Source organism: Acinonyx jubatus, chromosome B4 (assembly GCF_027475565.1).
Source record: "Acinonyx jubatus isolate Ajub_Pintada_27869175 chromosome B4, VMU_Ajub_asm_v1.0, whole genome shotgun sequence".
NCBI lineage: Eukaryota > Metazoa > Chordata > Mammalia > Carnivora > Felidae > Acinonyx > Acinonyx jubatus.
In genome coordinates, this window is record NC_069387.1 from 76,326,030 (window position 1) to 76,337,263 (window position 11,234).

The following is an 11,234-nucleotide window of genomic DNA, read 5'->3' on the forward strand; positions in this document are numbered from 1 at the left end:
CTCTCTCTCTTTCTAAATAAATAAATAAACTTAAAAAAAATTTAAAAAACTGGGGTGCCTGGGTGGTTCAGTTGGCTAAGCATCCAACTCTTGGTTTTGGCTCAGGTCATGATCTCACAGTTTTGTGAGATTGAGCCCCACATCAGGCTCTGCACTGACAGTGAGAAGCTTGCTTGGGATTCTCTCTCTCTCTCTCCCTCTGCCCCTGCCTCTGCCCCTCCCCCTCCCCTACTCACGCTGTCTGTCTCTCTCAAAAAAATAAATGAACTTAAAAAAAATTAAATTAAAATTAAAAAATAGAGTCCTTATCTTTAGAGATTAATAATGAAATATTTATGGATAAAATGATATGATATGCAGAATGTCCTTCATAGTAATCAAGGATGGGGGAAAGTGGGTGGAGACATAAATGAGTTGATTAATTATTAAAGCTGGGTGATGGGTACATGTGGATTAATCATACAGGTTTTCCTATCTTTGTGTATATTTGAAATCTTCCATTAAAACAAGTTTAAAACTACGGATTCCCAAGCCCTACTACAGGTGACCTTGCATTTAAAAATATTTCCCAAATGATCCTGATATACAATCAACTGCTGAATTAGATTATAGCTAGGGGCGCCGGAGTGGCTCAGTTGGTTAAGTGTCTAACTTTGGTTCAGGTCATGATCTCATGGTTCACGAGTCTGAGCCCCCCATCAGGCTCTCAGCCCTTGGGGCAGAGCCCGCTGCAGATCCTCTGTCCCCTTCTCTCTCTGCCTCTACCCCGCTCATGCTCTCTCTCTCAAAAATGAACATAAGACAAAAGATTTCTATAGGATATAGCTAGTGTCCCTTTAATAGCATCATAAAGAATTACTTTCCATATAATTCGATGCACTGATATTGTGCAAGAATGAATTTGGCTGGTCTTTGTCCCCAGTCCTGGGCAGTTAACTTCTAAATCCTTGGGAATTCCTGAGTGATGGGAGTGTGTTCATTTTTCATGGTGGGCCTCTTTAATCACGTGTGACTTTATAATAAACAAATGGCTCAGGATGGTGGCTGGTCAGGCTGGAAAGATGAACCATGTGATTAGAGGGCTGGGGCTTTGAGACAGGTGATATCAACCTGACCTCCAGCAGAAGGGAGGGAAAAGGGAGCTACGGATTAAATTCAATCATGTGGCCCATGATTCACCATGTAATGAAATCACAACAAAAAACTCTAGACACCTGATGCTTGGGTGAGCTTCCTTGCTGGGTAATCCTATATCAACGTGCTGGGAAGGTGACACATCTTGAGAACACAGAAGCTTCTCGTTTGGAATTCTCCTGGACCTCACCTCATGTCCCTCTTCACTTGGCTGGTCCTGATTGGTGTCATTTACAATAAAAGTGTAATTGTAAATAGAGCGCTGTCCTGAGTTCTGTGGGTTGTTCTTGTGGATTACAGGAACTGAGTGGCTAGTAGGACCCCCCCCCCCTCCCAAAATTTGTAGCACTGGTCAGCAGTGTGGGTGTCCTGGGAGCTCTGGAGCCTGCAGCTGGTGTCCGAAGTGAAGCAGTCTTGTTGGGGATAGTGCCCTTAACCTGTGAAATGTGGCCGAACTCTGAGCAGTTAAGTGTTAGGACCACATTACAACCGGGTATTCACGTGAGTCAATAACCCCCTTCTATTACAAAGAGGGGACTGCAATCTCCAGGGCTCATGTAAGAATTAAGTGAGATCACGTGTGTAAAGCACCATGCACAATGCCTGGCACGTGGAGATGGAAAGTGAAATATCTTGGGGCACCTGGGTGGCGGGGGGGGGGGGGGGGGGGGCTCAGTCGGTTGAGTGTCTGACTTTGGATCACGTCAAGATCTCATGGTTGGTGAGTTTGAGCCCCGCATCAGGCTCTGCACAGACAGGGCAGAGCCTGCTTGAGATTCCCCTCTCTCTCTCCCTCTCTTCTGCCCCCCCCCCCCATTCGTGCTTACTCTCTCTCAAAATAAATAAACTTAAAAAAAAAAAAGTGAAATATCCCATGGAAGCCTACACCTATTGCCCACTTCTCAATGTAAATTTTCTGTAAGAGAATTACCCATAGCAGCCAGTGAAGGTAGAAGGAACCGAGACAATAGGAGGTTTGCTGGTGAGAATGACAGGTGAAAGATGGACGGATCATTTAGAATTCTGGGCTTCGGCGAGGTAGATGTAGTGGCCAAAGAGGCAACAAGGAAAATCGGGGGCTACTACGATGGGAGAGCCTAGTAGGGTGGGAGAGAGGCACCCTGAGGAAGTGATCAGCCAAAGACTAAAGTGGCAGGGGCTCATTCCAACTTTGTCCAAGGACCTAGGGATGCCACTGTACCCCGGGGGAACCACTAAGAGGAAAGAACACTTGTCTGTCTCCCAAAACCCAGGGTCGGTGGGAACAAGAAAGGGAAGTGTCTCTGGTTCCCAGAGAAACAAGAAGCAGCAGGTTACTCCGTGGCCCTTGCCCCCCAACCCCGGGGGGGAGGGTGGGGTAGGAGGGATGCCTGTTGGCTTGCCCAAACCTACTGTTCTTCTGCTACCCGGCCCTCAGGTCTCCCTTCCTCCAAGCTCCCCCTCCCCACCCTCCAGATTACCTGTTGCTGGTGGAAGTTGTTGGCACTTTGTTCAAACCGTTCATCTTTGGTTTCCACAGTCTTCCCCAACTTCTGCAGAACCTGGGAATATAAGTTGGAAAGGTCAGTGAGGTGGAGTCAAGTCCCTCTCATCTGTTGGCCTCCTATGACCCTAGCTTCTCAGAGTCTCGGATGCAATTAAAGGGCTGTACTCATATCAGCCCAATGGAATTTAAAAAATATAGAGTGCACTGTTGGAAAAAAAAACCGTATTTGGTGGTTCTTCTCAAATTGGGGTATGCCTGAGGGTATCTGGCAGTGTGCAGGGGTGTATATACAAAGCCCAGAATAAATATGGCATACATGCCTGGAATTACATTATTATTTACCGTGGGGTTCCGGGGGTGGGCTGGGGTAAAGTATTATATTAAAACAAGGATTAATAAGAATGTAAAATATGCAGCCCTAACGATAAAATATGAGGCCTTGAAGGTACTTTTCACTTGAGAGATGGTGTTCCAGCCACAGCCCCAGATTCCTCTAGATAGATGAGGTTAGAGGCAGGCAGGAGACCGTTCTCTTAGGAGAGCCCTTGTGGAAAACGCTGAAGAAGACCGACACAACGCATTTAGAACCCAGCTCGAAATGAATGCTCTCTATCTCCTCTCTCCTGGGAGCCAACCACCATATTGGTCTCAGCACTAATATAAAGGACAGGAAAATGAAAAAGATATGGTGCCTCTTCACACAGGGGACACTCACTTGTATACAAGCAAGAAAGCCCTGCATCTTCCACCTGTAGCCCCCATGTTGGGAGGAGGCACTGTCATCACGCTGCCCCTGGGCCGAAGTTAGAATCTCAGAAGTTGCCCTCAACTACGTCTCCCTCACCTCCTTCATCAAATCCCTCAATATGTCCATCTCTGGAAACCGTCCCATGCTTTGTAGTCTCGCGGTCATAACTGTGTTCCAGGCCCTTCCTGTTACTCTCCTGCATCTGCTTAAAACCTTCTAATGATTCTCCACTTGCCTGCTCAACAAATTTGCATGAAATGCCCAATACGTGTCTCAGTTACTCTTGATCTTGGGGTTGTGAGTCTGTGCCCCACGTTGGCTATAAAAATTATTTAAAAAATTTTTTTGAACATTTATTTATTTTGGGGAGACAGAGAGAGACAGAGCATGAGTGGGGGAGAGGTAGAAAGAGAGAGGGAGACACAGCATTGGAAGCAGGCTTCAGGCTCTGAGCTGTTAGCATGGAGCCCAATGAGGGGCTCAAACCCATGAACTGTGAGATCATGACCTGAGCTGAAGTCAGATGCTTAACCGACTGAGCTACCCAGGCGCCCCTAGAAATTATTTACATGCATACACACACTTTAAAAAAATTAAAAAAAAAATTCATACTCTATATCCTTTATGACACTTAACCGCTTTATCCCATTAATCGAGTTAATCACTCCCTTCTAAGTGTTTGCAACTTCTACACCTTGTAGACATTTCTATTACCGTTTTTTTTTTAATTTTTAAATGTTTTTATTTATTTTTGAGGCAGAAAGAGACAGAGCATGAGCAGGGGAGGGGCAGAGAGAGAGGGAGACACAAAATCCGAAGCAGGCTCCAGGCTCTGAGCTTAGCACAGAGCCTGACGCGGGGCTTGAACTCACAGTCTGTGAGATCATGACCTGAGCCGAAGTTGGACACTTAACTGACTGAGCCACCCAGGCGCCCCTCTATTACCATTTTCTGATTTAGGTTTATCTAGCTATGTCTCCTTCTAAACTGTAGGCTCCTTGAGAACTGGGTACTTGCCTTACTCATCTAGATTTCTCAGTACCCAGCAAAGAGATACTTAATACTTCTAACGGGAGGGAGAGTGGGACTGACAACGGGAGGGGACTGACCAATGGGCTGGGACTTGAATTAAGATTTCGCTAGACTGGAATAGAGTATAAGGGGGGGAGGGTGGAAAGAGGACAAAGTCACAGAAATACCCACCCACATTCACACCCCTTTGTGAGATGACTCAGCACGGCTGGTTTAGGGTGTGTTATGGGGAGTAGTGGGTAAGGGAGCCAGAAAGGGAAACTGGAGTCTCGTCATGAAGGGCTTTGAATCACGTGCAAGAGTGCCCAGGTCTTGGGGAGTGAGGAAGGCTCTACATAGATACTTGGGCCCACATGTCCCCATTCTTTCATTTTTTTTTTTTAGGGAGAGAGAGAGCACACGCAAGCTGGGGAGAGGGGCAGAGGGGGACAGAGAGAGAATCTTAAAAAGGCTCTGTGCTGAGTGTGGCTCCATCCCACTACCCTGGGATCATGACCTGAGCCAAAATCAAAAGTTGGAGGCTCAACTGACTGAGCCACCCAGGTGCCCTGACCATATGTCCCCATTCTTTTTTTTTTTTTTTTAATGTTTATTTATTTTTGTGAGAGAGAGAGAGAGAGAGAGAGAGAGAGAGAGAGACAGACAGAGTGTGAGCAGGGGAGGGGCAGAGAGAGAGGGAAACACAGAATTGGAAGCAGGCTCCAGGCTCTGGGCTGTCAGCACAGAGCCCGACGCGGGGCTCGAACTCATGAGCCTTTGAGCCATGAGATCATGGACTGAGCAGAAGTTGGCCGCTTAACCTACTGAGCCACCCAGGCGCCCCCACCCCGCCATGTGTCCCATTCTTTTTTTTTAATTTTATTTTTTATTTTTTAAAATTTACATCCAAATTAGTTAGCATACAGTGCAACAATGATTTCAGGAGTAGATTCCTTAGTGCCCCTGACCCATTTAGCCCATCCCCCCTCCCACAACCCCTCCAGTAACCCTCAGTTTGTTCTCCATATTTATGAGTCTCTTCTGTTTTGTCCCCCTCCCTGTTTTTATATTATTTTTGCTTCCCTTCCCTTATGTTCATCTGTTTTGTCTCTTGAATTCCTCATATGAGTGAAGTCATATGATTTTTGTCTTTCTCTGACTAATTTCACTCAGCAGAATACCCTCCAGTTCCATCCACGTAGTTGCAAATGGCAAGATTTCATTCTTTTTGATTGCCGAGTAATACTCCATTGTATATATATACCACATCTTTATCCATTCATCCATCGATGGGCATTTGGGCTCTTTCCTTCCATACTTTGGCTATTGTCGATAGTGCTGCTATAAACATTGGGGTGCACGTGCACCTTCGAAACAGCACACCTGTATCCCTTGGATAAATGCCTAGTGGTGCAATTGCTGGGTCGTAGGGTAGTTCTGTTTTTAGTTTTTTGGGGAACCTCCATACTGTTTTCCAGAGTGGCTGCACCAGCTTGCACTCCCACATGTGTCCCCATTCTTAACCCAGTGGTTAGCATCTCCAACTTCTGGAGCTCTCTCTGTAGTGGTTACGATCAAGGGCTCTGGAGTCTGACAGATATATGCCCCATCTTGGCCTTTCAATTTATGGCTCTAAGCCTTTAGGCAAATAAGCCTATCCGTCTCTTGAGCCTCTGTTTACACAACAGCATCTCCTGGCGTTGTCCGGAGAATTAAATGACATACATTCTCAGTGCTGCCCTTTGGTGAGTGCTCAATACAAATCCATTAGCATTATGTCCAATTGCACTCCCTTCCCTATGAGTGCGTATTTCCTTCTCAGTTCAGCCATATGTTTGTGTCTCTGACTCCAGCTCATTGAACACCTGACCCTGGGTACACCCGGTCTGCCATCTTCCCTGCACCCCCACCCCCCACCCCCACCCCAGACAACAGAAAGTTGCAAAACCACCTTGTCTAAGTGGTAATTGCAGCGCTCACTTCCTTCCTGCTACTCCTCCCTTCCTTTGCCTGGAGGGGCTGGGGGGTGTTCTTAGGTAGAAGGGGCTGAGAAAACCCCGGCTAGAGTAAATGTGGCATGCCCAATATCCCCAACCCCCAAAAGGCTCAAGGCAAAAAGGCTTAGAAGGGGTGTGAGCATGTGAACTGAACACTCCCACCTTCAACTGTGAAACTGAAAGACGAGTGTGATCGCCCTCAGAGCATAACCAGTGCCCTGGGCCCAAAGTCCTTTGTTGCCATAAGCAACAGGGCTGCGTATCGAGGCACTTACGCCGTGTTGTAGATGTTCTCCCGCAACGAAAGTTCTCTGACGGAAGAGAATGTAGAGTGCTGAACAAACATCTGAAAGAATTAATACATTCTACCTTTGGTTCACTTCCTAATGACAGTGCACCCAATGCCAGTTCTCTAAAGTTCTACACTAAGAATTCTGCGTTTAGAGAGAAAGAAGAGGAACAAGAGAAAAAGCGATTACAAAAAAATTCACCGCAGATGTTTCGTGGCTATAGGTCCCTACCAGGACCCTTCCCCCTAATCATTTATTATATTTTAGTTAACCCTCTCAATTGGGGTCATTTGAATAGGGCCTGGCTATTAGGGATGACAGGTTTTTGTTAAAATTTTTTTCTTAGGTGTGATAACAATATTGCAGTTTCTGTGAGAAATCCTCATTTTCGGGATATACGTTAAAGTAGGCTTTTCCTGGGGCGCCTGGGTGGCTCAGTCAGTTGGGCGACCGACTTCGGCTCAGGTCATGATCTCGCAGTCCATGAGTTCGAGCCCCGCATCGGGCTCTGTGCTGACAGCCCAGAGCCTGGAGCCTGTTTCAGATTCTATGTCTCCATCTCTCTCTGACCCTCCCCCGTTCATGCTCTCTGTCTCAAAAATAAATAAACATTAAAAAAAAAATTAAAAAAAAAAAGTAGGCTTTTCCTTAGCGTGGTCCTAAATTTCCTCTCCCGTCTTTTCTGCCACCGATCCCTGTACTCCAGCTCACCTGCATTTCTCACTATTCTGCCTCAACGGTTTTCCACACTCCCTGCCTGGCTCATGCTGGCATTTCCTCAGCTAGAATGTTCCATCCCCCCACTTGCCTGAGGAACTACTAATCGGCCATCATTCCTACCTCAAATTCCGCCTCTGCTATAAAACCTCGCTCAATTCTCCTCAGTCTTTCTCTCCTCTGAATTCCCACAGACTGCAGACCTCTCAGGTGACTCATTTCACCAATTTTTTTTTTCTTTTTTTAACTAGACTGTAAGCTTCTGGCAGGCGAGAGTGCCTCTTATTCATCTCTAAATTCCTTCCTGGGTCCAGCCCAGTATCCCGGGCAAAGGAATTTCTCGGTTAAGTATTGTTGACAGAACCCTCTGGGAGACCGGTTGAGTAAAAGTCAGTAGAGGAAAAGACCAGCAAAGGAGGGGTAACACAATGCCCCTTCCGAGCCATTTGCCACAGAGCAATTGTGGATGGTGAAAGCACTCATCTGAACTGTGAAGACACATCTTCCTGTAAAGACACAACTCAGTCTCATGTTGCGTCTGGGTGGAGACTGGAAAAAAAAACAAGAAGAACGCTTCATCTCCCTCGTGTGTGACGGTCACTGGACCTTCATGCCTAGATTTTCAGAGGAGAGGGACTGAGCAAAAGGTGTTTCTACTCCCAGCTTTGCTCCTGAGAGAGAGGGTCAGCAGGAAGTGGGCAGGCACAGATGTCACAGTGGTTTATCAGGAGGCTTGTAGAGAGAGCGGGCCTGAGGTTGGGATCCAAAGGCGGGACACCTGGGTTTCAGTGACAGTTCTGCCATTTGCCGATCTCTTTTGAGCCTCGCTTCTTCATTTCTAAAATTGGGATATTAATAACATGCACAAAGGGCGGCAAAGGTGAAATGAGATCCTATCACGAGAGCGTTGGCTCCATAAAGAGAGAGAGATCGTGTCTTTCCTGAAGTCCTCTGCCTCGACCATAATCGGCACTCGATATCTGACACATCTATTTGACACTGTGGTTACTATGTATTACTTAGATTACAGCCAACTGCTTATACAAAAACTACAAATTGTTCCAGGGAGTCCTTTGTTTTGACTGTAACTTTCTCCCTCTCTCTCTTGCCTTCAATAACGTGTCAAGACTCAAGGACTCTGGCAGGCTGGGCTGAGCTCCTCCTCACATTCCAGGCCATTCCCACTCTATCCAGGCAGCAGCCGCTGCCTCTATGGTGCCAACTGTACTGCTCCAAGTTCAATGTCTGCCCGCCCTTGTGTTTATGTCTAGGTTCAGAGCATCCTCCCGTTTTCTGCCTTAACCTGGAAAGGTCCCCAAGGCAGAGGTGAGGTAGCTCCTCTCTCTGCATTCTCAGGGTTCAGACCAGGAAGAACAGGTTACCTGGGTGGCTGGTTCTCTCTTTGGGGAATATTTGCTTCTGAGGTTCAAGGAACCCTCTACCCTTCTCACTCTTGTATCCTTACCACGTTGAATTTCCAAGTCACTAAGCAATCACCACTCTCATTTTTACATGTGCAGAACCTGAAGCCCAGAGCAGAGACGTTACTTATCTAAAGCTTTGGAGTCCATGCTTAGAAAAGGAGACAAATCCCCAAGGGCATAGTGTTGATGATAGGCTGGATGAGGACAGAAGGTTTAACAGTGAGCTAAAGTCAACTGCTGTGTCTTTTAAAAATAACTATTATCGGGGCACCTGGGTGGCTCAGTCCTTTGGGTGTCCGGCTTCAGCTCAGGTCACGATCTCATGGTTTGTGGGTTCGAGCCCCACGTCGGGCTCTGTGCTGACAGCTCAGAGCCTGGAGCCTGCTTTGGATTCTGTGTCTCCCTCTCTCTCTGCCCCTCCCCCGCTTGTGTTCTGTCTTTCTCTCTCAAAAATAAACATTAAAAAAAATTAAAAAAAAAACCAAACTATTATCCATGAATTTTTTTGTCTCCTGGGTTTTCTTGTTTTTTCCAACCCGTCACGTAGCTGGTAGCTCCTTCTCTTGCACACCACTTCTAACTAGACCTTCCCACAGGCTCTGATCTCTATCAGATTTGTAATGAGACAGCCTTCGAAGGGGCTAAAATCGTGATCAAGGTGAAATCAGAGCAAGGTGAAGTAATGAAGTCGAGCCACACAAAATCTTGCCTTTTCCTCCACTCTTTCATATGACCCCGGCTTCCTCAAAGGCAGAAAAAGGAGATCCATCTATCAGAGTGTTGCTACGTGGAGAGCAGAGGTTCAGGTTCAAGGGGAAGGACACACCCTGGACAGGTGGAAACAAGAATGTCATGGGGCGCCTGGGTGGATCAGTCAGTTAAGTGTCCAACTCGGGCTCAGGTCATGATCTCGCAGTTTGAGGGTTCAAATCCCCACCTCGGGCTCTGCGTTGTCAGTGCGGAGCCTGCTTTGGATTCTCTGTCTCCTATCTCTGTCCCTTCCCCACTTGCACTCTCTCTGTCTCTCAAAAATAAATAAACACTAAAAAAAAAAAAAAAAAAAGGAAGAAACAAGAATGTCACTAAAATGTGTCGAGGAGCGCCTTGGTGGCTGAGTCAGTTCTGCCTCAACTCTTGATTTCAGTTCGGGTCATGATCCCAGAGTCTGGGACGGAGCCCTGCCTCAGGCTCCAGGCTCTGGGCTGGGTGTGGAGACTGCTTCAGATTCTCTCTTCTTCTCCCTCTGCCCCTCCCCAGCTCATCCTTTCTCTCTCTCTCAAAGTAAATAAATAAATAAAAATAATAATGTGTAGAGAAGTGTTACAGGCGGACAGCCTACCTCAATGTTGACGCTGGAGTAAGGCCACCCAGAGCCAACCAAGGACCCAATCTAAAAAGAGATGCTCCTTCATCATCCTGGACCGTGTACTTTCCAACGCACAGAAAGCAGATACGGGCTACTGCTCACATCAGCTTAAACACTGCCCAGAGGCCAGGCGGGGTTAGGTTACGGAGTCCTTGTGGACTGGGCGGTCCCCGCTGGCAGCACAGCTGGTCATCGCTGTCGTCACTTTGGGGAGAATGCCCTCTTGCAACCTTCAATTTCATCCTCTGTGAAAGAGCACCCTGGCTGGGTTGCTAGGACAAATCTGCCAACGTTGGTTCCTTTCTCCCACCTTTCCTGGGTCGCCTGAGCGGTTACTTAGGGTTCCCGAGGGAGACTGCGGTCTCCTCTGCTTCCCTACCCTTGCCCAAGAACGGGTAGCTTTTTTCTGTTCTCTATCAACTCTTTGTAGTTTAAGGAAAATCCACTCCCATTCCCGTCTGCCTGGGACCTTCTGTTCAGCCCAGGCCCCCCGGACACCCCCCCACACCCCCACCGCACACCGCTCTGTCGCAGAGCCAGGCCGGCCGGAAGGGCAGGTGGTGCGACCCGGCCACATACCTTCTCCTGGGCCCTGCTGAATTTCTTCTGCACCTGCTTGGCGAAGAGGCCGGCGGCGCCACCCGCCTTGCCCTCCGCCATCCTGCCGGCTCCGGGTAGACTGGGCCCAGCGACCTGTGGTTTTCTGGAGGCCCCCAAGGAGGAAGTGCGGTTCCCAGCATGCCTCGCATCCGGCCGTGGCCGCCCCGCCCCACGCCGCTCGAGACCCCCACGGGCTCTCCGAGAGGCCCCCTCCCAGCACCGCCACGGTGGCCCTGAGGCCCCCACGCCCACCGCCGCTCAGCCCCCCGCCCCGAGGCCACCGGGCACTTCTGGAGCCCAGGTTGGGGGCTGCACCTGTTCAGGAGGAGGCTGGAAACTTGGGCCTGCCCTCAGGCGGCGCTCAGTCAAGCCCAGCGTCAGTGCTGCGCAGCCCCGAGGGACAGGCGCGCCAGCCCCCGGGGAACCGAGTTTTCTCCTGCCAGCCAGGACACGTTGGCGCC

The 11,234-nt window shown here is 48.4% G+C and overlaps 1 protein-coding gene across 8 annotated transcripts in view; it reads right to left on the reverse strand.

Moving 5' to 3' along the window:
- BIN2 (bridging integrator 2) overlaps positions 1–11,221 on the reverse strand; it is a 34,576-nt gene extending 23,355 nt beyond the window's left edge. For 2 of the 8 annotated variants that reach the window (XM_027036172.2, XM_027036170.2), the window contains exons 1-2: positions 10,753–10,927; positions 2,595–2,675 (exon numbers count right to left, since the gene is read on the reverse strand). In XM_027036172.2, the coding sequence (XP_026891973.1) occupies positions 2,595–2,675; positions 10,753–10,833 (162 nt within the window). In that variant the 5' untranslated portion in view covers positions 10,834–10,927. Of the gene's footprint in view, positions 1–2,065; positions 2,232–2,594; positions 2,676–6,538; positions 6,785–10,146; positions 10,648–10,752; positions 10,928–11,088 lie in introns of those variants that run through there. The other 6 variants (XM_053226256.1, XM_053226257.1, XM_027036171.2 and 3 more) reach the window with 6 other exon arrangements.
- Between the last annotated feature and the right edge of the window lie 13 nt (positions 11,222–11,234).